The sequence below is a fragment of the Miscanthus floridulus genome, chromosome 18 (assembly GCF_019320115.1).
Source record: "Miscanthus floridulus cultivar M001 chromosome 18, ASM1932011v1, whole genome shotgun sequence".
In the NCBI taxonomy this organism is placed as follows: Eukaryota; Viridiplantae; Streptophyta; class Magnoliopsida; order Poales; family Poaceae; genus Miscanthus; species Miscanthus floridulus.
This window is the reverse complement of record NC_089597.1, coordinates 28,761,112-28,787,253: the sequence shown is the minus strand read 5'-3', so window position 1 is coordinate 28,787,253 and position 26,142 is coordinate 28,761,112. Positions and strand designations below refer to the sequence as shown.

The following is a 26,142-nucleotide window of genomic DNA, read 5'->3' as shown; positions in this document are numbered from 1 at the left end:
CTTGGGATTCATAGTCTCGGAACGCGGCATTTAGGCCAACCCAGAGAAGGTCTCAGCCGTGACCAACATGGGACCAATCCGAGACCTCAAGGGAGTGCAGAGGGTTATGGGATGCCTTGCGGCCCTAAGCCGATTCATCTCACGCCTTGGCGAATAAGGCTTGCCTCTGTACCGCGTCTTGAGAAAATCTGAACGCTTTTCCTGGACTCCTGAGGCCGAAGAAGCCCTCACCAAGCTCAAGGCACTACTCTCCAATACTCCCATCCTGGTGCTGCCGACCAAGGGTGAGGCCCTCTTGCTCTACGTCGCCGCAATGACCCAAGTGGTCAGCGTGGTAGTAGTGGTCGAGAGGCAGGAAGAGGGGCATGCTTTACCTGTCCAACGACCTATTTACTTCATCAGCGAGGTGCTCTCTGAGACCAAGACATGCTACCCCCACATCTAGAAGCTGATCTACACCATAGTCCTTGGCTCGACCAAGCTGCGTCACTACTTTCGAGTCCCACCCGGTGACCGTGGTGTCGTCTTTCCCTTTGGGAGAGATAATCCAGAACCGAAAGGCCTCGGGTAGAATAGCCAAGTGGGCCGTGGAACTCATGGGGGAAGCCCTGTCTTTTGCGCCTTGGAAAGCAATTAAATCTCAGGTCTTGGTTGATTTTGTGGCTGAGTGGACTGACACCCAACTACCACCTGCTCAAATCTAGGTGGAATGCTGGACCATGTAATTTGATGGGTCCTTGATGAAGACCAGGGCAGGCGTGGGTCTGCTCTTCATCTCACCCCTTGGAGTGCAGATGCACTACATGATTCGGCTCCACTTCGCCGCCTCCAACAACACAGCCAAGTATGAAGCCCTCATCAATGGCTTGCAGATCGCCATCAAACTCGGAGTATGGCATCTCGACATACGGGGTGATTCGCAGCTCGTCGTCGACCAAGTGATGAATGAGTCGAACTGCCATGACCCCAAAATGGAGGCGTACTACAAGTTAGTGCGTCGCCTAGAAGACAAGTTCGACGGTCTCGAACTCAATCACATTGCATGAAAATTCAACGAGGCCACGGACGAACTAGCAAAGATGGCGTCGGCACGGGCCCCGGTCCCCCCAAACATCTTTGCCAGAGACCTCCACAAGCCTTCCATCGACTATGCCTCGACGGCGGAAGAGGGCCCACCGATCGAGCCCATCGTAGGGCCCAAGGCCCCCTCTGTCACCGAGGCCCCCACGGCCGAGCCCGAGGTCATGGAAATCAACGTGGAGCCTCTCGAGGCCAACCAGGGCACGGACTGGTGAGTCCTGTTCCTTGATTGCCTCGTTCGAGGAGAGCTTCCTACAGATAGGACCAAAGCCCGACGGCTTGCGCGATGAGCCAACACTTATGTCCTTGGTAATGGCGAGTTGTACAGGCGAAGCCCATCTGGCGTCCTCCAACGATGCATCACCACCGAGGCAGGCCAAGCCCTACTTTGGGACTTGCATGCGGGAGCCTGCGGGCACCATGCAGCGCCTCAGACTCTCGTCGGAAACACCTTCCGCCAAGGGTTCTACTAGCCAACAGCGGTTGCTGACGCCACCTAGTTGGTACGCTCCTACGAGGGATGCCAGTACTATACGCGGCAGACGCACCTCCCGGCCCAAGCCCTCCAAACCATCCCCATTACATGGCCATTCGCTGTGTGGGGGCTCGACATGGTCGGGCCTCTACAGAAGGCCCCCGGGGGCTATACCCATTTGCTGGTAGCAATCGATAAGTTCTCCAAGTGGATCGAGGCTCGTCCGATCAATCGAATCAAATCTGAGCAAGCGGTGCTGTTCTTCACTAACATCATCCACAGGTTCAGGGTTCCAAACACCATCATCACTGACAATGGGACACAATTCACCAGCCACTAGTTCCTGACGTTCTGCGACAACCACCACATCCGCATGGCCTGGTCGGCCGTAGGACACCCTAGGACAAATGGCTAAGTAGAACCTGCCAACGGCATGATCCTACAGGGCCTCAAGCCAAGAATATACAACTGGTTGAAGAAATTTGGCAAGAAATGGCTTGCCGAACTCCCGTCGGTCATCTGGAGCCTGAGGAACACTCCGAGCCGAGCCACGGGGTTCACACCGTTCTTCCTAGTCTATGGAGCCGAGGCCATCCTCCCCACTAACTTGGAGTACGGTTCCCCGAGGCTACAGGCCTACAACGAGCAAAGCAACCGCACTGCCCGCGAGGACGCCCTCGACCAACTGGAAGAAGCCTGAGATGTTGCGCTGCTACACTCGGCCAAGTACCAGCAAGCCCTACGACGCTATCAAGCCCGGCGCATTCGAAGCCGAGACTTGAAGGTGGGCGACCTAGTGCTGAGACTGAGGCAGAGCAACAAGGGCCGCCACAAGCTGACCCCACCATGGGAAGGGCCGTACATCGTCGCCCAAGTGCTAAAGCCTAGGACCTACAAGCTAGCCAATGAGAAGGGAGAAATCCTCACCAATGCTTGGAACATAGAACAGCTACGTCGCTTCTACCCTTAAATTTCCAAGCATTGTATACATTATTTCTCGAAATACAATAAAGAAACGTTCTTTAGTTATTCTAATTTTTCGAGAAACCCCCCGAACCTATCGATGGGGGATCAACGTTATGATAACGCTACAAGGGAGACTCGGCTCTGCCTCTGCAGAGGTGCCCACCGCGGGGCTCGAACAAGACTCGGCTCTGCCTCTGCAGAACCAAGCCTCCCTCTGGGGCTAGAAGGGGGGGGACCCCCCCCTAAGTCCCAGGCACCATTTTTTAGTCATTTTTCGAAAAAATTTCTGTGTCAAACTCTCTAGCATGCTCTGACAAATCGATTGTAAAAAACTTAAGGACCGAAAGTCTGTCTCAGGGCCAAAAGGCCGGTCGAGCCGCGAGACGGCCTACGCCTCCGGTCTACGGCAACTCCCTCACCACATTTTGCCTGAGGGATAGCTTAGGCTCCGAGGAAGTTTCTTGCAACTGATATGTTCAGAGACAAGATAGAGGGTAGAGGCTCGGAAATACAATAAAAACGATTAAAAAGCGTAGACGCATAAGTACTTTAAAAAGGCCTCGACGGCCACAAGCGTTACGGTACAATAATAATCCTAATCCATTTATATGGCCCCTTTGGCCCAGGTCAGAACTCAGGGTCACCAACGTCGGCGGTCGGCGCAGGAGGAACCACCTCCTCTTCGAACAGCTTGGCCAGCGCCATGCTAGGGGCCTCAGCCGCCTCCATCAGCTTCATGACCTCATCGGCCTCCTCATCATCCTCAGCCACGACATAACCGTCGCTGATGGCCTTGAGGTCGACACCGGCATAGTGCGAGGAGACGATGGCTAGGGCACGCTTGACGCCCATATGCAGCGCCCCCCGGAGCTGCTCATGGACTCGACCGCTCAATGTGATCAAGCAGCTCCCGAGGGAGCTGCCCGACTTGACCCACCCCCCCGACCTCCAGGGCCTCGCAGGCGGTATGGGCGGTGCTCTGCAATGCGTTGTGCTCCTATATCTTGGCCTCGAGCACCGCCTGCACTTCAACGGAGGCCTCAGCTGCCTGGGAGACCTCCTTCTCCAACCCTACGCCAAGACAAGCGGGATGGGGTTAAGCACAAAAGGAAATAAGCTAAACAGGGGCGAAGACCTATGGGACTCACCCTCTGCTTTCTCTTTCCAGCTTTGGACCTCGACCCGAGAGGCCTCGGCCACCCTGGAAGCCTCCTTCTCCAGCTCCCGAGGGGGGAGGCCTCGGCCACCTTGAGGGCCTCTGCCAAATCACCTTTCGTCAGCAGGTGCGTGCCCTGCTCCGCCCCCAGCTGCCCCACGATGGCCTTAGCAGAGACCTCCGCTTGTTCGGCCTAGGACCTAAAGGTGTCCCGCTCGCCGACCACCCGGGTCAACTCCTCCTCTAGCTCCTTGATCTGCACCGCCAAAGGGGCAGCCTGCTCCCGAGCCGTGGCCGCCTCGGCCTTCATGTCAGCACAGCGAAGGCGAAGGTCCTCCACCTCCACGCTCCGTGCCAATAGAAGCTCGTTGGCATTGGTGAGCAAGTCCTTCTGCTGCCGGAGCTGGTCCTAGATGCCCCTCTCCTGCTGGAGGAACAATAACTTCCCAAGGGACTGGGCCTCGAGCTCCTGGATAGGCAGAACAAACGTCAAGCACTACGAGAAAACTCGAGAAAAGATGACATAGCATGAAAAAAGAAAGCATGCACCTGGGCAATGCTGGACAGATCGTCAGCCACGACGAACAGCACTGTCCGCAGCGACTACTCTGCCAGACGACGGAATTGCTCGAAGGAATCCTAGCACCCCCCCCTCGGCCGTGTCCTCAAGGGCAAACAGAGGCTCCCCCTCAGGGTCGTCCTGGCTTCGCCATAAGACACGCAGGCTATCCCACCCACGGGGCTCAGGTTGTACCCGGACGAGGGCCGAGCTCCCCTCGCTGGAGGTCAGAGCTGGCTGTTCCGCGGTGCTGGCCGCCTCGGTGTCCGCCACCTCCTTCCCCCGGGAAGTATCATCGGAGGAGATCGAATGGACCTCCACCTCCTAGGCGCTTCCCTGCGACGGCGGTGGGTCTTGGACCAGGGGCGGTACTGAAGCTTGCCCTGCCTCCGTCTCCATATCTTGGGCCGCTGGCTTCGCCACGCCCACGCCAGCCTCCACCACCTCAACCTTGGTGGTCCTAGGAGCCCCGGCCTCCGTCGCTTTAGCCTCGGAGGTCCTAGGGGCCTCGGCCTTGACCTCGATGGCCTCAGCAACTAGGGGCACCTTGGCTTCATTTGACGCATGGGCCTCGGCCTCGTGGGGCGTAGGCACCCCCTCCCCCGCTTGCTTCGTGGCCACCTCGGTAGCATCTCCTTGGGAGACCGGCTCCTTCGGGTCAGCCCTGGCCGACGCCGTGCCACGCTCTATGGCGGCTTGCGCCTCCACCACCCATTGGGCGAGGGAGCTGGTGCTCACCTTGAGCGCCTTACGTGGTGCCAAGGCAGGCGCTTTCGCCTGACGCTTCTGGCTGAAGACAAAGCACTCACGGGGTTAGCATACGACCAAAGAACGAGTGGAAGATGTTGCAAACTCCACCGACAAAACACTTACTTTGAATGGGGACACAACCGCTTCCACACTGCGTCCCTCGTCCTCTGCAACAGCGGCGGCGGTGGCACGGCCCCCGTGTCCGCCGGTGCCGGCCGGCCCTCGCCAGACTTCGGCGCCCCCTCGACCCTCTACGGAGGTGGTTGCGTTGCCCCCGTCATTGCCTGCTCCACCTCCACCGTCGAGCCCACCGGGCTGACGGCGCGCTTCCCTAACGCCCGTGCCTCGGCCCCAGGGTGGGCGATCACCGGCCCCGAGGCATCCTCTCCCCCTCCTCCTGGAAACGCCGGGCTGCTCGCCGACGCCCTGGGCACCGTCCCCCTGACGTCAGGAAGATGGTCTAGGGTACCTCGCCCCGCCTCACTCTTGTCATCATCGCTCAAGGAATCCGACAATGACGGTGACAAAGACGGCTCCACCGGGAGACCATCGTGCCTCTGCTATCGGCGACGTTTCTCTAGCTCATCGCGCTCAAGGTTCTTCCTCTTACGCCTTGCCTCCTCGACGTCCTTCTGCTTCTTCTGCGCCTCGGCATGCGCCCTGTTCACCGCCCGCCGCTCTACGTCCTCGAGAACGGGCGGTGGGGATGCTCGCACATCCCTCATCCCCTGTAGGAACGGTGAGCGCAAATAAGGGAACAGCAAAATGCAAGGAGTAAGGAGGCCTCGGGGGCCGCAGCGGCACGTGACTTACCAGAGAGAGGTACCCCCACAACAGGCGCATCAGAAATGGGGTCAGACCACTACTCCTCAGCCGTCCCTCCACCGTCTCTCTCACCTGACGTAGAATCGCCTCGTCGGAGAGGGCGACGGTGGACATCCGGACGCCATCGATCGGCTCGTTCGGTGTCATCTCGAACAGGCGCTGCCGCCGAGCCATCAGCGGCAGCACCCTCTGGCGGTGGAAGGCCACCATGACCACGGCCATCGTAAGGCCACAGCTGCGCAGCCTCTCCAGCGCCTCTAGAAGCGGCCGTAGCTTGGGCTGATCAACCGTCGGGACGTCGTACCTCCACTTCTTCGGCTGGCTCTCCACGACCCGCCCGGTATAGGGGGGAAGTTCGTCGTCGTCGTTGCGGAGGTAGAACCAGCTGTTGTACCAGTGACAGTTGGACGACGCGAGCTGGGCCGGGATGTAGAGGAGCTGCTGGTCTTGGTGCACTTAGAGAGTGCAGCCGCCGGCCCTCATTGCCTTCCGCATGCCCGCCATGCTTGCCAGCTTGGTGGTGAGCCCCGCCCAAAAAAGGTGGAGCCATAGCTCCTAGTGGGGGGCAATGCCCAGGTACCCCTCACAGATGACGATGAAGATGGCCGCCTGCACGATGGAGTTGGGGTTGAAGTTGTGGAGCTCCACGCCGTAGTAGTGCGGGAGCGCCCGCATGAACCGGTCCGCCGGTAGGCCAAGACCTCACTCGTGGAAGGCCATGAAGCTCACGATGTAGCCATCGTGTGGCCTCAGCTTCGGCTCAGCCCCCGGAGCAATCCAATCCGGTCTGGTGGGGTTAGTAACCAGGCGGAGGAGCCCATCGTCGACGAGCGACTGCAGCGTCGCCGCAGACACGTCGGACGGACCCCAAGGATTCGCCTGAACGACAACAGCGCCACCGGCCATGGGTGCGGTGGAGAATGCGGCTACAGCGGTAAGGCGAGCTCTCGCTATCCCTCTCTCTCTCTCGTCCTCCCCCTTCTCCCTTCTTCTCCCTGGCGCTCTCTATTCTTAGCAACCGCTCGAGGGCAGAAAGGTCGAACGTATGTAGGCAAGGTAAGGAGGGGAGGGGCGAGGCTCATCACGTATTTATGAGGGAAGGGGGGGCGAAACGGATGGGCGATGAAACCAGGGAAGTTTCCCTTAGATCTAGCGTAGTTAATCCGGATCCGATTAAACCGCCCACGCGTCCACCTTCTCCTTATTAACCATGCACGCACAACAACGTCCCATCCGTAGACATCATGTCGCATCCGACCAGAGCAACGGCAGGCGCCGTTCCGTCTCTCCGAGAAACCACCTCAAAAGGCGCACCCGCCATTGTCAGCCGATGGGAGGGGAATATCCCCCACCCGATTCCTTTCAGACTAAGGAACTAGGCACTGAGCCCGTTACGGTCTAGGGGTTCGAAGGCTGGGCCCCCGAGGGTCTCGACAGCCGCCCCAGGACAAACAGAGTCAAGGATGACTATGGGTGAGCCCGTACATGGCTGAGGCCCAAGCAAGCGACCGCTTGGGATGCCCTAGTCGTGTCCGAGATCGGTAGGGAGGTCTCTGAATGGGATCCCACCGCAGGGAGGCACCGAGCCCCCGGGGCCAATCGAACGGCCCTAGGACCCACTAGAGAAGCCCTCTGGTACTTTTGGAGTGTGTCTCTAGACCACCAGCCGACCCCTATCGAATGGGGGCACGGGCCTCCACTTGGACTTACCCGGTAACAGCTCACCGGAGGTGTCACCGCTCGCGCCCACCGAGGGTAGCCTGGCATACTCCACCACTCCTTCCGAACAAAAAGGATGCGCAGGGGCCGCACAAAAAAGACAGGGAAACTCCTGATCGCTCTCTTACTCCGTGCAGAGGCTTGGGGGCTCTTCCTACATACACGCCGAGGCCCAGCAACCCAAACTCACACTCGGGGGTTCGATAAAAAGCGATAAAGGGCACCGAGCCCGTTACGGTCCAGGGGTTCAAAGGCTAGGCCCACGAGGGTCTCGACAGCTACCCCAAGACAAACAGAGTTAGGGATGACTATGGGCGAGCCCGTATATGGCTGAGGCCCAAGCAAGCGACCGCTTGGGATGCCCTAAGTCGTGTCCGAGACCGGCAGGGAGGTCTCTGAATAGGATCCCACCGCAGGGAGGCACCGAGCCCCCGGGGCCAATCGAACGGCCCTGGGACCCACTGGAGAAGCCCTCTGGTACTTTTGGAGTGTGTCTCTGGACCACTAGCCGACCCCTATCGAATGGGGGCACGGGCCTCCACTTGGACTTACCCGGTAACAGCTCACCGGAGGTGTCACCGCTCGCGCCCACTGAGGGTAGCCTGGCATACTCCACCCCCCCTTCCGAACGAAAAGGATGCGCGAGGGCTGCACAAAAAATATAGGAAAACTCCCGATTGCCCTCTTGCTCCGCGCAGAGGCTCGGGGCTCTTCCTGCATACACGCCGAGGCCCAGCAACCCAAACTCGCACTCGGGGGTTCGGCAAAAAGCGATAAAGGGCATCGAGCCCGTTACGGTCCAGGGGTTCGAAGGCTGGGCCCCCGAGGGTCTCAACAGCCGCCCCAGGACAAACAGAGTCAGGGATGACTATGGGCGAGCCCGTACATGGCTGAGGCCTAAGCAAGCGACCGCTTGGGATGCCCTAAGTTGTGTCCGAGACTGGTAGGGAGGTCTCTGAATGGGATCCCACCACAGGGAGGCACCAAGCCCCCGGGGCCAATCAAATGGCCCTGGGACCTATTGGAGAAGCCCTCTTGTACTTTTGGAGTGTGTCTCTGGACCACCAGCCGACCCCTATCGAATGGGGCACGGGCCTCCACTTGGACTTACCCGATAACAGCTCACCGGAGGTGTCACCGCTCGCGCCAACCGAGGGTAGCCTAGCATACTCCACCCCTCCTTCCGAACGAAAAGGATACGCGAGGGCCGCACAAAAAAGACTAGGAAACTCCTGATCGCCCTCTTGCTCTGAGCAGAGACTCGGGGGCTCTTCCTGCAACCAAGCCAAGACCCAGCGACCCGAACTCGCACTCGAGGGCTCGGCCAATGCGATAAACACCCCTCCTTCTGAACGAAAAGGATGCGCGAGGGCCGCACAAAAAAGATAGGGAAACTCCTGATCGCCCTCTTGCACCGAGCAGAGGCTCGGGGGCTCTTCCTGCAACCCAGCGACCCGAACTCGCACTCGGGGACTCAGCAAACGTGACAAAACCCCCCCGCTCGACAGGGAAAAAGCCCCTGGAGGAGTAAACCCACTCCTCCAGGGCCTCGAGGGCTACACCCGGCGGGTGCGCTCGCGCGCACCCACTGAAGCCTCAAGTACGAAACAACATCCCACTAGGAGCTGCTGCGAGCCAAGTCTCGTCAAAACCTCAGGGAGAGCGCTCACGCTCCCCCCAAGGCTCGGGGGCTACTGTCGGGTACCATAAAAAGGGGTCCCCTAAGCAAGAACCGAAAAAATCGCTTAGACCTTGTAAAAATCGAAGCCAAGAGATGACTACCGGCAAACCCCCACCTTATCCGAGGCTCGGCTTGACCGCCCGGCCCACCTCGAACAGTTTTCCGACTCGCCCGAGGCCCCGCACGTAAGGCCTCGGACGAGGTACTGATTCTCCGCCTCGCTCGAGGCCCCGCACGTAAGGCCTCGGACGAGGTGCTGATTCTCCGCCTCGCTCGAGGCCCTGCACGTAAGGCCTCGGACGAGGTACTGATTCTCCGCCTCGCTCGAGGCCCCGCACGTAAGGCCTTGGACGAGGTGCCGATTCTACGCCTCGCTCGAGGCCGGCTCGGCAGCTACCCCGTCACCGCCGCCTCAACCGGGACGTCATGTCTAACTAACGCGACCAACCACTCCCGCGACGTCAGCCAAACGACGGCTCGACACAGCGGAGTGACCGACGAAATGGGAGTCGCATCAACGCCATGCCGTCCGGGACAGGACGGGGCAGGGGTTACCGGCCGCTATGCTCAGCACTGTGCCCACAACTGACACCCATGCGGCACTGTGCTGCCTAACCCCGCCTGCTCCGAGGACAGTGCGGCGTGGAGAGTCATGTTCGGGTCCCTGTAGCCTCGGAATCAGCATAAAAGACCAACTGCTCCCTCCGAGCCTCGGCTACCTGCCTCCGCACCCCTGTAGCCTCGGGGCTCGCGCCCGCCGAGCCCCCCCACGATGGTTCAGCCTCTGCACCGACGGGCCTCAGCTCTCTACGCTGTCGACATACAGCGACCGGCACATCGTCCACAGTCTGCGCCATGCCCTGCGTCAAGCCATCACAGGAGCCCCCACGTCGCACAGGATTGGGCATGACCGGCGCGTCGCTCCAGTGCACCGAGGACAAGACCGCTTCGTCGACCATGCCGCCACAGTGACAAGTACAGGCCTCAGACATACCGCCTCCGCTCACAAAACGCCACGTAACGAACACATGTATCGCCCCTGTCCCCCCCCCTTCAACTATAAAAGGGAGTGGTCGGGGCCGTTTCTAGGGGGACGCACGCACAGACAGACGGACGTAGACTCACACAGACACACACACGCTCCAGCGACGCTCAACACTCTGTAATACGCACGCTCCCTCACTGCGAGAGATCAACATCTCAAGCAACTCACGCCACTCTACGTAGAGACCTAGGACTAGCTCCCTCTCTCGCCCAGCTTGTAAAGCCCTACTACAAGAACCTCGGTGCAAGGAATACAAGATCGATCTCTCAGACTGGACGTAGAGCACCTATTGCCTGAACCAGTATAAACCTTGTGCCTCTTTGCATCACCATCCGGGATTAGGGGCACGCATTACACTTTCACTAGTCGGTTGAGGGCCCGCCGGTCCAAAACACCGACAAAACATGACTCACAACATAAGCTATATATGTGCTAGAAAAGAAGTTATAATTGGTCCTTATATCATCAACGCTAGCTGTAGTGGTACATGATGTCTCCAAAAGTAATGCTTCAACTCCTGGTTTTTTCTTTAGTCTTTACCATGTTTACGGCTTTGGGTGAGAAAGACTGTTATCATGATAGGGATTTGGTTAAGCATGAGTGCATCAAAACCATCCTAATTAATCAGCCCTACAACCCTCCAACCCCTGAGTGCGTTCGTGCCATCAAGCTATCTGACATTGTTTGCATTTGCCATATTCTCACCCCTGCAGACGAGAGCGAAATAAGGGTACGTAAGCTTCTTCGTCTTGCAGGGGAGTACAACTGACCAGTGCCGCCAGCGGGTAATAAATGTGGATTTAAGTATTTGATAGTATCCATGTACTTTTTGTTCCAAAAATGTTTAGTACAATATAGATGTGAAATCTGATATGAATTTTTTTTCCTCAGCTCAAACCGTTGGACATTGACTATATATCCCTCACTACCAAGGGCAGATCTGTGGGACTTCATGATACAGAAACCCAAGGAAGAATAAAAAAATAACCCTGTACTTTGTTTGCTTTCATGCCATGCTTTATTCATGGCAAAGTAATGAATAAAAATGTCATAAGTATTTCTACTTTATAGGTGGATGCAGATTGGTCGAGCAAAATATGTCACTTTGCCTTTTCACAAGTCAAATGTTTTTAATTTTGACCGGATTTATCAAAAAAAAGTACATAACATCTAAACATAAAATTAATTCCATAACCACCATAAATATATTTTGAAAGTGTATTAATTTGGTATTATATATGTTAATTTTTTTAACACGATTAAAACTTTGACTTAGAACAAATCTAAAGTAGCATATAATTTGCAACACGGAAAATAGATGTTAGATGCAATTTGTTGTGAAATGACGCCTGTTGCCAACAGGCACCTTTTCAAGTGATGATCTCATCCATTCACAGAAGCAGTTAGAGATAGGATTAGTTAGTTAACCATGTCTCTGATGGGACATGTCCATTCATTCAACTGTTGTCTCTTCCCAAACTATTCTCTTCCCAATAGGTGTCTGTTCAAGACACACATTCATATGTATAAATATATTTTAGAGATCAATGAACACAATTGAGAAAGTTGGTTACTGTGTTGTGCATCTTGCTTTACTCTGGATTACTATTTATGGATCACTGGTAGTGCAAACCAACCAGACCCCAAGGGTGAACTTGTTGAACTGGATCAGGCATCAGGGTAAAACTGAAATTGCAAAACTATTTTTCAATGAATTAAAAGTTACAAGATTTCAAAACCCCAAAATAACAGACTATCACTTCTTTCAAAACTTTGAAAGATAGTTTTACTAGAACTCAAGTGCCCAAGATATTTCACTGCAGAAGTTTTCTTTGATGATGAATAACCAGCAGGTCCCATGTTACCATGCCACAGTACTACTAATCGAACTCACCAACCCTTAACGTTGAACCCAAACGACCACTAAAACACTGAGGAGCTTCACATCCAAAGCACCCCAGGAAGAGATGGACAGCGATCGGTGCCTCCGCGCGCAATGTACGTGCGACTCCACAGGTTCACCCTGCACAGCTTCCTCCTCCGACCAGATCCGGACGCCTTGTCCGCGCACGCGCGCTCCAGCGCGGCGGCCACCCATCTCGCGTTCATCCCGCGTTCCCGGCGCCGACGACGACGCCTCCTCTCTACCAGTGTCACCGGCATCTCGGAGTCGATCACCCTGAACACCGTCACGGTGACAGGGCAGCCGTCAGCTCCTATACCGTCGGCTTGCACGACGCAGAACATGCTTCTCCCGAGGTAGACTAGCTTGGCGCTCCGCGTCGCCCCGCCGCGCGCGCGCGGCGTGATCACCGGTATGGGGTCCGCCACCCGGTGCGTCTTCTGCTCCAGTCTGGGAGCAACGCCCGAGCCCAGGACGACGTCGAATTCGTGCGCGCGCAGACGCCCGTCGTTCGGCGACACCTCGAACCACAGGTCGTGGTCCTTGGCGTACACGGCGCGCTCTTCCCACGGCAGCCGCGCCGACCCGGGCAGCGCGATCCACGCCGCTCCGCCCCGGCGGCGGCCGTCGAGGAGGAACGTCTCGCCTCTCTCCGTCGAGGCTAGGAGGCCGCGGCGCAGCGGGTACGCGGCGAGCGTCAGGATGCGGTCGCGGAACGGAGGCCGCGGCAGGGATGTCCACCCGACGCGCGCGTCTCTCGCCGCCGCCGCCGCCGAGCGAAGGGCGACGCACCGCGGATCCTCGGTGAGCATGTCAGCGGCGTAGATCTTGCCGGAGACCTTGACGAGGCCGTACTCGGTGGATGGCGGCGGAGGGCCGGTGGACACTTCCCACGTGCTCGCGTCGATGATGACGCTCTCGGCTTCGACGACGCCGGCGTTCCTGTCAGTGACGCCCACGACCGTCGATCTGGCCTTGAGAAAAGCCATGCCCGGAGCCGCCTTGAAGCGCAAAACGGGCGGTTCTTCGAATTCTTCGCTGGAGACCGAGATGCCGTGCTGGGAGCGCGCCAAGTCGACGCGGTGCACGGCGTACGCGGAGACAACGCCGTGGCCGTGCTCCTGCATGACTAGATAAAGCGCCTTCTTCCTCTTGCGGCCACCGTCGTCGCGGACGCGCTCCGTAGGCGATGGGGGTTCGTCGGCCGGCTCCGGCGACGTACTCGACCGGAACAAGGTCGGCTGAGACGGCGGTGGTGTCCCGGGCCGCGGGACCACCGAAGACAACCGTGAGGCCGCCTGGCCGCGCAGCCTACCGGACCGCCTGGCAGCGATAACGCCGATAAGGCCAACCTTGGGCACGGAAGGCGATCTCCCCGTTGGCCACGGGAGCTGGCGCTTCGCCGGCGGTGCAGGTGGCTCACTTGACCTAGATCGTGACCGCTTCAGCGCCATCACGCCTTGCGCGAACTTGGTTGTTGAATGTTGATACGATCTTGGTGCCCTTCCAAGGGGACCCGTGCGGTGTGGGTGTGGCGTGATGGAAGGCGGCGCGGATCCGGACGACATATTATTGAGGGGCATGCTAGAGCTAGTTAACAGTTGTGACTAAAAATTAATCTTAATTAGTTAGGGTTAGCTAGTTATTTCTAGTTGACTAACTATTGAGGAGTTGGCTAAAAAATAGCAAACCTATGGGTTCTCCTATTTGGATGTCCTAAGCTAATTTTGATTAATTTTTAGCTAATTAATAATTAATCCTTTTGTCCATTATCAAATATAGGTCCTAAGAGCATCCGCAGTCCTATACATTGCGCACGTCGCTCCTATACTCCAAAACAAAGAATCAGCTGGCTCCGTTCGCTGGTCTGAAACTTGGCTGAAATTAGCTGAAACACTGTTCTGGCTGAAATGTTGTGAGAGAAAAACACTGTCCCGACTAAAAAAGAAGCCGAACAAGTCAAATATAGGATAAGCCGAATGGGGCCTATAGATCGAACATGTATTATTCTCTCTCCCAATCTTATCTACTCCCTCTCAGACATTGCAACTTTTTTCTGCCGTTCCTATACATTGTGACATTTTGAACAAAGTAAGCATGCTTCTATATAGAACCAAGGGTGCTCCTATACACTGCTGGTGCCCTAAAGGTCTGTTTGCACTTTTACCCTGTCCTAACTCACCTCATCTGTATGTGCAAAACAAAGCCTGTTTGGTTGCATCCCTCCACTATTCTAACTTGACTCCACCCATGCAGAGGTATATGGGTCTGAATCTGGTTCGATGGAGACCGACCGAAACAAGCTTCACTACGAAGCATGGCTCGATGGATGCAGGTTATAGAGGATGGACCCACATGTGACACGTCAGCCTCACCTTTTAGATAAGTTATATCTGCTCTGTAAGCAACTAAACATCTCAAATTATTTGCATCATCTCATGCAACCTCACAAAACGTTTTTCTTCTTCTTGTAAATACAGTTCTACCAAGTCCGCGTCCACTCATGTAGATTATACGAGGCAACTCCTGTCTACCAACCACCAAACACATCCTCAGAGGACACAACCCATCGTGACCATTCCCATCCTATCACCTCACACCCATAGAAGAGAAAAGTTCGAAAATTTGGATATTTGTCGTAAACTTGTAATCTCAAGGTATACACACTAATCTAGATCGTCTGTGAGATGACTCTATTTCAACTACTAACATACTCTATCTCAATGCATATACACTAATCTAGATCGTCCGTGAGTAAAATTCTATTTAGACCCCTAAAAAATGAGAATGACTAGAAAAATAAAAATGGGATCCATTGGATTCTAGAATAAGATTCTAGAAACAAACTATCTACTACTCCCTCCGTCCAGAAAAGAATATAATTCTAGCACATTGTCACGTTTTAGAATCTTAAATTTGTCTAATTATAGATAAAAAATATTAATATTTATGATATCAAATAAATACTATTAGATTAATTATGAAATATACTTTCATAATTAGTTAATATAGAGTCATAAATGCGAATAGTATTTACTAAAAACTTGATTAAACGTAGACTACTCTTGCCGGCGCGCAACCCGTAGTTGCATTCTTCTATGGACACAGGGAGTGCTAGAAGATTTTCACTGTGCAAAGACCTAAGAATCAAAACTTTATTCTCATAAAAAATATACGATGTTTGGTAATCATTTTAGTTTATGTATTGTTTGAACCAACTAATAAAACTTTTGAAAGCTCTAGGCGATCCAACGAAGTAACTTGTGACAAGGTTTTCATGATTTTCTAGTCTTGGTTACAACAATCCAAATTCATCTTTCTCAGACTTTTACCCAATTGTGAATTTTGCTTAAAGATCGAACTGTCATTAGAATCTATTAAAACTCAGGAAGATACTCTGGGCGAGAACTGTGAGTTGTGACATCCTTGAATAAACACGTCAGATCTGACGCTTGTTCACCACGTGCCTTTCTTCCTCGGTCTTCACTCTGCTGCTGCCGGACCGGAGCGAACCACACCTCCGTTTCTCTCTCCTCTCCTCGCCGAGTCACACAACCTGTTCGATTGGCTGGTTCGTATCGTTACTGGTTCGTGAAGAAGTACTGCTGGCTGGTTTGTGTGAGAGAAAAATACTATTCCGGCTGAAAATTTACGATCGTTTACGACAAGCCACAGCCAAACGAACAGAGTGACAGTCGCCAGTGGCCACAGTCCCCACCTGACTGCCTCCATAAAAAAATCCGAGCTCCAACAAACAACCACCGCAATCTCCATCCCCTTGCCTTCCCCCACACACTATCTCCTTTTCACTGTAGGATTTCTTTCTTTCCCCACAGATATTCCCAAAGAATCTTCTGTGTTGCTCTCTTCCTCGGATTCCTCTTCCCCTCCTTGCCTCCCACTCCAATTATTCCTCTCCCTACTGACTTGCTATGCTTCTCTGTTATCTCTGTCCTCTCCTCCCACCACCAGCGGAGCGCCAGCTGCGCGCTGTGCCTCGTGCCTAGAGGAACGCCCGCCGTAGGCAGAGCTTTCCTGACGGCAGTGCCATGTGCCTGGAGGAGCCGGAGGATGCGGAAAGACTTGGTTTTGGTGACACAGGGGTCGAGGTGTAAGAAACATAGTACCTCTGAACCGTAGATCGGGATAAACATCTTATTTAGCGTTCCTCTACTTCGTCCTGGCATAGTGGAGTCCAGCGTAGTGGTGGCGAGGTCCAGTGGCGATGCAGAGGCGAGTCTGGTTGGTGGCGGCGAAGTCAGTGAGTCTTCTCGTTGCTGGCAACACCCTCTTTAGATCGGGTTAGGTTTTCTGTTGGTGGGTCACGGCGGCTTCGGTCAACCTCGTTGTTCGGGCCCTGATCCCCACCTCTCTTTTTATAGTGCTGTGCGACAGGGGCCCACCAACCATATTAGGGTTGGGCATCCTCGATCAAGGCGCAGATCCAAGGGTGGTGGAGATCAACTAACATTCTCCCCCTTAATCTCACTACCATCTTTCAATTTCATATCATTTACTTTTGTTCATTCCATTACAGATTAGTGCATAGAGCATGTTTCATCGTCACGGTCAATTGCCGATAGATTTAACAGCTACAACACACCACTCTATTCTGAAATAGATACTTAACTTTGAGCCTTCTTTTGTCCAAGAATTTTAGGCTTTCCCTTAAACCCATGCTAGCTACATGTTTTCTGATCACGTTGGGTGATAAGCCTTTTATAAGCAGATCCGCGAGCATCTTTTTGGTACTTATATGCTCAAGACTTATGACATGATCCCGGACTTTATCTTTTACAACATAATACTTTATGTCAATGTGTTTGGTAGCACCACTTGACTTATTGTTGTGAGCATACTGTACTGTCGGATTATTATCGCAGTATAACTTAAGTGGTCTATAGATGTCGTCAACCAGCTTCAAACCGGGTATGAACTTCTTTAGCCAGTTCACCTGTCCCGTTGCCTCAAAACACGCTATAAACTCGGCATACATTGTGGACAATGTAGTGACGGTTTGCTTTGAGCTTTTCCATGAAATAGCTCCCCTTGCGAGAGTGAATACATATCCAGACGTGGATTTTCTATCATCTCCCGCATAATCAGAATCTGAATATCACACTATATGGAGTGAATCAGATCTTCTATATGTCATCATGAGGCCTTTCGTTCCTTACAAATATCGCAAGACTTTCTTTACTAATTTTTAGTGTTCTGTTCCAGGATTGCTTTGGAATCTGCCAAGTAACCCGATAACAAATGCAAAGTCAGGGCGCGTACATACTTGAACATATTGCAAGCTTCCGACAGCTAAAGCATATGGAATCATTTTCATTTGATCGATCTCATACTAGTTCCTGGGACATTGAAAATCTCCATATCTGTCGCCCTTGATTATAGGAGCAAGTGAGGGACTACATTTGTGCATACTGAATTTCTTTAAGATCTTTTCTATGTATGCCTTTTGTGACTGTCCTAATACCCCTTTATCTCTATCTCGGTGAATCTCAATCCCTAGAATGAACGAAGCTTCACCAAGATCTTTCATATCAAATTTTGAGGATAAAAACTTCTTTGTTTCCAGTAGTAGACTAACATCACTACTAGCAAGTAAGATATCATCCACATATAGGATAAGGAAGATAAACTTCACATTCTTAAACTTTGCATAGACACAATTGTCCTCTATATTCTTTTTAAACCCAAAATTCCTTATTGTCTGATCAAACTTCAAGTACCACTGTCTTGAAGCTTGTTTTAATCTATAAATGGATTTCTTTAGGCGACATCACATTCGTTCTTTTCCTTCCAAGACAAAACCTTTTGGTTGTGCCATGTAAATATTTTCCTCCAAGTCCCCATTGAGAAATGTCGTCTTTACATCCATCTGATGTAATTCTAAATCGTAATGTGCCACTAATGTCATTATGATTCTGAAGGAATCCTTACATGAGACTGGAGAAAATGTCGCATTGTAATCAATGCCTTCTCTTTGCATAAAGCCTTTTGCCACAAGTTACGCTTTATATCTCTCTATATTCCCTTGAGAGTCAAATTTTGTTTTGTAGACCCATTTACAACCTACTATTTTGGCTCATTTATGAATTATTTCCAAATCTCAAGCTTTATTGGCATTCATAGATTTCATTTCATCTTCCATGGCCTCAAGGCACTTTGATGAATAATCACTTCTCATTCAAATGAGGTGGGATCATCCTCCATTTGAAATTCTTCAGTGTTGTATACTTCATAGTCAGCAGGAATAGTTGATTTCTAACTCTTTGAGACCTTCTAGGGACCTCCACATTTGGCACATCTTTTGTTGGAGGCTGTTGTTTCTCCCCCTCATGTGTGGCAATAGGTTCTACAGGATCCTGAAGAATAGGTTCCTCATCGTCATTCATTGTTGCCACAGGCGGAATAACAACAGGTGCTAGCACCACAATATCTTGCACTATCGGTGCAGCAATAGCAGGTAGTGAGAAAAATGGCTCATGAATCATCGGAGTGGGCGTATACACCCGCTTCTCTTCAAGGTCAATTTCTCAAGCTACCATGCTCCCCCTCATCATTTCATCCTCTGAAAGACAGTGTGTCTCATTTCCACAACTTTGTATGTCTGTCTGGACAGTAGAAACAAAAACCTTTTGACTTTTCTGGGTAGCCAATGAAATGACAACTTACTATTTTGGGATCTAGATTCCCAATGTTTGGGTTAAATACTTTTGCCTCAACAGAACTTCCCCACACATGTAAGTGGTTAAGTGAGGGTATTCTTCCTGTCCACAACTCATACGGTGTTTTGGGTACTGACTTACTTGGTACTCTATTGAGAATATGAATAGTGGTTTTTAACGCCTCCATCCATAGACTCAACGGTAAGGTAGAGTAACTTATTATACTGTACACCATGTTCATCAGGGTACGATTGCGTCTTTCAGCTACTCCATTCTGCTGAGGTTCGCCCAGTATAGAATACTAGGCTACTGTGTCATTCTTCTATAGGAACCTTACAAAAGGTCTAGGAACTTGGCCATATGGGGTATGCCGACCGTAGTACTCCCCCTACGGTCGGACCTGACTATCTTAATCTTTAAATTGTGTTGGTTTTCAACTTCTGCCTTAAATATCTTAAATTTATCCAATGCTTCTGTTCTGTCTTTGATTGGATAAATATAGCCATAATGGGAGTAATCATCTATGAATGTTATGAACGAATCATAACTATCCACACTCTTTACAGGAAATGGACCACAGATGTCTGTGTGAATAATCTGTAAAATTTCTACACTTCGTTTGGCATCTTTCTTAATTTTCTTTATATACTTTCCTTTTATGCATTCTCTACATTGTTCTAAATCTGAGAGCTCTAATGGAGGAAGAATATTATTCTTAACTAGTCTTTCTATTCTCCCCCTCGAAATATGGCCTAAACGACAGTGCCATAATTTCGACGATGCATCATGAGCTCTCTTATCCCAACATTTCCTGAGTAACTCTCTGTCACCAGCTGCTTTATCAGCTGGGTATCATATGTCTTTGAAGAGCCAGTGAACTAACTCTTTATTCTATCGAGGTACTCGGTGACCGTGTCATACTCTGGGATTGAGCCCACAATTGCAGGCTCAATCGTGTTCTTTATAATAGCCAAACATTTCTTATTGGCAGTGACCCACTTTCTATGCTCAAGATCATATGACATCTTTTGGGATTCAAAATCCCTCTCTTTTGTTGCCCAAGCGGCATCAGCCTCATTTGTCTCCCTCACCGGTGCCACAGGCTCAGTGGAACATGGTGAGGTGACTACCCAGTCTATCTCAGCCAAGATGAAGGCTAGGTCAATCTTTTCTTTCACTCCATGTAGTTGTCACCTTTGAGAGTGGGATCTCTAACAATTGCATGTCTTGATTCCAACGTTGGTCAAAATTAAAACATACAACTGTTCTTATACACTAATTCTACATCACCGTTGGGCAGAAATAGAATTAATACATAAACTCATTAAAATTACGATATTATTATTAACAACGTTGGTCAAAAAATAACAACATCATAATCATATCAAAATCACTAATTCTACATCACCGTTGGACAGAAATAGAATTAATGCATAAAATCATTAAAATTATGATATTGTTATTAAATAACAACATCGATCAGAAAATAACAACATCATAATCATGTCAAAATCTCTTTTTCTCCAATTAAATATCACGTTGGTTCAAAATAACTGGAGAATAAGCAATTTCTTTAGCAGCGGAAACATGAAAAGTTCATTATATATGTTTCAGAAGCATTAATCTTTTCTCAAATATTCTCTGAAAAATTATCCCGTTGGTTCAAATTTTAACAGAGATATTAAATTAGACAATTCATTGAAATCTGGTTCTGAAAATTAAATAAACTTCAAATCTTTTCATGTTATTCATTCTGGCCCAGCCTGCTGCAACAGTAAGACGACCTAGCAAGCCAGCGCAGTGCCCAGCCCAGCGGCGCAGCAGCAGCACGTAGCAGTGCACGCGGCCCATTTGCACAACGCGGCCCAACACCGCGCCAGGGCAGCCCAGGCCAATTCGTGCGCGCGTCCGCTCGCGGCGCCTCCCCCGCGCCCAGGGCGCAACCTAGGCCTGGGCCGGGAAAGTGCCTCCCCGCCTAGGCCGATTCTGGTCCGACACGCTCTTAGCCGTCCATCCAGATCCGATGGCCAGGCGTCGTCTTCGGGAGATCAAAACCCCCGGCCGGCCCGCGCCCTCCAAACCCTAACTCATTCTCATTCTCTGCCTCTCTCTCTTCGCTCTCTCATGCCGAGTCAACATCGAGCGAGAGCAAGCGATGACGGCAGAGCCATGGCACCGTCGTCGGCCCCCTCGCCGGCGTGCGCACTTCCCAGCGGGTGAGCGCGCCGCCGTCGAGCGGCCTGGCCGCGGCGCCCCTTTGGCCGAGCCCGGGCGAAACAGCTCCCCTGGCTCGGCCTTCTTCTCCCACACCGGCGAAGGGTCAGCCCGATGCACGGCGAGGTAGGTCCCTTTCCTCTTCTTCCCCGTCCCCTTCTTCTTTTGGATTTGGATTCTACTTCTCGTATCCGAACCAGTGTTTGGGATTAGGGTTTAGATCTAGGGTTAGGGTTCGGAATCCGACCCACTGTTCTTCTTCCCCAGAGGGTCTTCACGGGTTTAGGCTTCGGCTTGGATTCTCTTCTGGGCCGAATCCCTCTTCTTTTGTTTTTTCCTTCACCCAGTTAGGGTTAGGGTTAGGAATTACTGTTCTTCTTCCCCAACGGGTTAGGGTTCGACTCACTGGAGTCACTTTTCTTCTTCCCCAGTGAGTGCTTTGTGTGTTAGGGTTCGGCTTCGCGTGCCGAGACCCATTTCTTTCCTCTTCTCATATCCGAACGGGGTCAGTTCTTTTCTTGCCGTGTGCTGGCGAAGACGGCGGTGCAACATCTTTCCCCGCTCGGTGGCGGTGGTGACCAGGAGTTGAGTGACGTCCGCCACCCCCGGTCTCTTTTCATTTTCTTTTACCCGGTTAGGGTTAGGGTTTCAATCCTAACCGGATCAAACCCACTGTTACTCTTTAATTTCTTTTCAATTCTCTACTCCATACTAGATCAACACACTGGCAACCTTGTCTCTGATACCATTGTAAGAAAATATAGTACCTCTGAACCGTAGATCGGGGTAATCATCTTACTTAGCGTTCCTCTACTTCGCCCTGGCGCAGTTGCGCCGCAGCCGCGCGGACGCCGGTGTCGTGGCAGCTCGGCGCAGTGGAGTCCAGCGTAGTGGTGGCGAGGTCCAGTGACGATGCAGAGGCGAGGCCTGTTGGTGGCGGCGAAGTCAGTGGGTCTTCCCGTCGCTGGCAGCACCCTCTTTAGATCGGGTTAGGTTTTCTGTTGGTGGGTCACGGCGGCTCCGGTCAACCTCGTTGTTCGAGCCCTGATTCCCACCTCTTCTTATAGTGCTGTGCGACAGGGGTCCACCAACCATATTAGGGTTGGGCGTCTCCGATCAGGACGCAGATCCAAGGACCCAATAGGCCGTGGTGGAGATCAACTAACACGAGGAGCCCGCTAAGTTTCCCTTGGCTCAGGTTCGTGTCGAATGCTAGGTGCAAAATTAAAGATTCGATTTTGGGTAGTTATTTTGTTGCGTACGTGGATGAAACTTTCGATGTATATCTGTGAATCTGGTATCCCTTTTCTGTCGGTTCGTTTGAGTGATTGATCCTGGTATAAAGGATGGATTCAAAAGGAAACAATGATTGTCTTTGCTTCGAGTACACGCCTCTGTTCATCCATCTGTCTCTTTTTTCCTTGAATTCTGCAAGAATCTCGGCGATTTCGTGTTTAGTTGGCGCTAATGAAGGTGTAGATCAGAAGGTGATTTGAACTGTTCAATAAGGCAAGAGTTAGGTTTCTTGCATTGTACAGTTAATCTTGCATATTGTGGCTGGAATGTTCGATCGGTAGCTGTTTCCTGGTGAACGGAGGCAGTTGTTGTTTGCGGCTGGCCCACGCTTTTCATCATTTCTCAAGTTGCTTGGATTTTGTACTGTATACTAAATTTGTCAAAGCCCTTGTTTAGTTGTAGGAATTTGGATTTTGGGGCTACTGTAGCACGTTCGTTTTTATTTGGCAAATAGTATTCAAACATGGACTAATTAGGCTCAAAACGTTCGTCTCGCAATTTCCCACCAAACTGTGCAATTAGTTTTTCTTTTCGTCTACATTTAATGCTCCATGCACGGGCCGCAAACATTCGATGTGACAGATACTGTAGCAACTTTTTAGAAGTTAGGGTGGAACCAAACAAGGGCAAACTGTCCGATCATTTGCTTGCTCATTCTGAGGTGCTGTGACGGAGAGGTACAACTAATTTCTGACTATAGTACGTAGCAAACAGGAAATGTCAGGATATTTGAAGGACAGCATATTTTTCCTGTATTTCTGACTGTAGCTGAAATTTCTTCAGAGTAGTACGTACTTGCCAACGGCACATGTACTTGATTTCTCTATCAAGACTGAAATGTAATGAAACAAAACGTGTTTTTTCCGTGCTGATAACAGTCAAGGCATCATTTTCCTGAAGGCTTGCTACCCACATCGTGATAGAAACTGCTAGATTTTTCTTCCATGGCTTGTGAGCTACTGTAATTGGATTTTGGGTGTTGCTGTCATGGGTGGATTGTCCTTTTATAGACTGGTAATGTTGATTGCCAGCATTAATTTGTGCCAAGGAATAACCAAATAGTACTGAAGCTTGTAGTTTCAGATGTTTTTTATCAATTTACGAACTCAGGCTCTGCTTGTTGTATCATATTAGCCACTGATGCTCTGCATATCAAGGACAATTATTTCTAAAAAAAATTACTGTTCCAACTAAGGTGGAAAACTAATTCATTAAAATAGATGAGTTAATGTCTCCTATAGCTTAATGTGATTCTTTCTGACGGTAACTTCTGAATTTGTTTGAGTGCAAGCACCGAAGTAGAATTGATAGCCATTTGGATTTGGGTTTATGATTAATTGAAGTAATGGAGTTTCCTTATATTAGTATGTTCAATGCTACTTGCGCTAACTTGACTTTGTGATTTCATGTAATTTAGATCAGCTTATCTATAGATTCACATTCAGTGCTTCCTGTATTGCATTCTTGTGCACTGATCCTGTTTACATGCAGATGGAGAGAGTTTGCGAAAACACAACTTCTGCTGATTTCAGGCAGAAGTTAAGCAATTTTGTTCCAGTAATCCGATCGGGGGATTGGTCTGATATTGGAGGTCGCCAATACATGGAAGATACCCACGTGTGCATTCCAGACCTTGCTAAGAACTTTGGCTTCCCATCGTTAGATAATGAAGTTGTTTCCTTCTATGGGGTAAACACATGCCATCTTACCCACTTCTATTTTACCTTTCCTAGTTTGATAGACCAATCATATTGCCAAACACGCACATCAATAAGCAGTCTATGCTGATGGTAAATTCTGAGTACATCACTAGAATACCCCATATAAAGAAGAGGACTTAATAACAAATTTGGTCCGCACTGCACCAGGCCACCAGCCTAGCAGTAGAACGTTGAGGTCGCTCATCGAGTCAAGTATATCATATGTGTAGTTCATTGCAATATCAGAAGCTAAAAATAGGCTTATAGTTTTTTTTCTCCTTCCAGAAAATGAGTCTGCCTCTTTTGATGTATGCAGTTGTTTTCCTTGGTTAGTTATTTAAGTTCAATGGAACAAATTCATGTCTTAGTAAACTTATTCTACATATGTACAGCTAGTAATATACAGATCTGTGCTCTCAGATAATTTCATTGAGTTGCACACTTGCTCATCTAGATAACCACGTTATCATTCTGCATGCACGATTCACAAAAACTTGATATTTCTCTTAGGTATCTATTTTCTCCATTTCAATAATCAGGTCTTTGATGGTCACGGTGGAAAAGATGCTGAAAAATTTTGTTCGTGATAATTTACCAAGGGTGATTGTGGAAGATTCAGATTTCCCTCTTCAGCTTGAAAAGGTTGTGAGGAGGTCCTTTATGCAGATTGATTGCCAGTTTGCTGAGACATGCTCTCTCCATAGAGCAACATCCTCCGGCACAACTGCACTTACAGCAATGATTTTTGGAAGGTACTTTCCTGTCATAAGTATGATGATCCCCAGCTTTTCATAGTATATTTAAGAGTTCTTTATTAATATCATGAGCTGTATATGTATATAATCGGTTTCCTCAAATCCTTCTTGTTCAACGTCTACCATATGGATTACATAAGAAATATTTTAGTGGACATCTGGTGAAAATGTATCAAGTATCTTTTAGAACTAAAGCTACAGTGTTCAATCATGTCTGTACAATATTTCATCTCATTTCAAGGGCATGTTTGGATACAAGGGCTAATTATTAGCTTAGCAGGAGGGCTAATAGGTTTTTCTACTAGTTGTTAGCCAACTAGCTAGCTGGCTCTGGCTAATTTGGGCTAATTTTTAGCCCTAACTAGTAACTAGCCCTAGTGATCCAAACAGGCCCTAAGTTTTGCCTTTTAATGTTGTATAGCGCTAGTACCATGGCTGTTCAGCAACTGTGTTGTACTAGGTCTAGTCTTCAACGCGTCCTAATCTTTATCGCAAACATTTGAATGTTGACTTCTATTTATGCCAAGTAACACAATTCTAAATCAAATTGTAAAAATTATCCAACGTGGGAGATGGTATGTGCTTACTCTTCTTTTTTGAAAAGTGTGCAAATATTTAGGCAAAGTAGTTAATATTAGGTGAGGTACGGTATTGTGAACTGGAAAAGATGATTTGACTTTTAGACTCACCTGTTCATATATAAATTGAACTGATTGTCGTCAACATAAATCACGGTTGAGTTCCAAAAAAAAAACACATAAATCACGGTTTGTTCTCCTTGAGAACCTTCAATCATTATTGCGTCCATTTAATGAGCTGAAAAAAATTTCAGTCTGACACAGAGCACCGACGCTTCAGCTCTCCAATTCTCACAGCATGGGCACCGGTGCTTTACTGTGCTTGTGGACCTCGTCGTAGCGGCTGCGGAGGCAGAGGCGAACGAGCAATAATATTTTTTAACGTTTGAAGCACCGGTGAACAAACATGCATCGGTGCCCACTTTTTTTTCATCTCAGCACCGGCTACAACGTGGGCATCGATGCTCAAAATAGGAGAGAGAGTGTTTGGGCACCGGTAAAAAGCAACGCTGTGGCCAGTCTTAGAGGCCCATGGTTTAAACTTTAGACCATTGATGGATCCTCATATAGTCATATGTTGGTACAGGTTTGCAGCTTACCCAATATCTGCTACTTTCTTTTAGAATTTTTCAGATTTGTAATCTTGTTTTAGAATTGCCAAGGCACACAACCATTTATGATGCGTCACTCTCTAACTTTATACTATATTTATACATTTAAATTTATTTGCACTTGTTATCTGTTGAACTTTTATGGCCAATGC

The 26,142-nt window shown here is 50.3% G+C and overlaps 2 protein-coding genes across 2 annotated transcripts; one reads left to right on the top strand and one right to left on the bottom strand.

The window, feature by feature from the left end:
- Nucleotides 1–12,095: 12,095 nt before the first annotated feature.
- On the bottom strand, nt 12,096–13,613 carry LOC136523579 (uncharacterized). Its single transcript, XM_066517212.1, has one exon. The coding sequence runs from the start codon at nt 13,611–13,613 to the stop codon at nt 12,198–12,200; it is 1,416 nt and encodes a 471-aa protein (XP_066373309.1). The 3' UTR covers nt 12,096–12,197.
- Nucleotides 13,614–21,005: 7,392 nt separating this feature from the next.
- LOC136523578 (probable protein phosphatase 2C 27) lies at nt 21,006–25,751 on the top strand. The gene is made up of 5 exons (XM_066517211.1): nt 21,006–21,052; nt 21,880–21,994; nt 23,838–24,035; nt 24,557–24,798; nt 25,634–25,751. Exons 1-5 carry the CDS (start codon nt 21,006–21,008, stop codon nt 25,749–25,751), a joined length of 720 nt encoding a protein of 239 aa, XP_066373308.1.
- The last annotated feature ends 391 nt before the right edge of the window (nt 25,752–26,142 follow it).

Excerpts from the sequence above, each read along its gene's own strand:
- LOC136523579 (XM_066517212.1), bottom strand. The coding sequence starts at position 13,613 with ATGGCGCTGAAGCGGTCACGATCTAGGTCAAGTGAGCCACCTGCACCG.
- LOC136523578 (XM_066517211.1), top strand. The coding sequence starts at position 21,006 with ATGGCACCGTCGTCGGCCCCCTCGCCGGCGTGCGCACTTCCCAGCGG. Across the intron at positions 21,995-23,837 it reads GGCCTGTTGGTGGCGGCGAA|ATGGAGAGAGTTTGCGAAAA; the intron begins GTCAGTGGGTCT and ends GTTTACATGCAG. Across the intron at positions 24,799-25,633 it reads ACAGCAATGATTTTTGGAAG|TCTGACACAGAGCACCGACG; the intron begins GTACTTTCCTGT and ends AAAAAATTTCAG.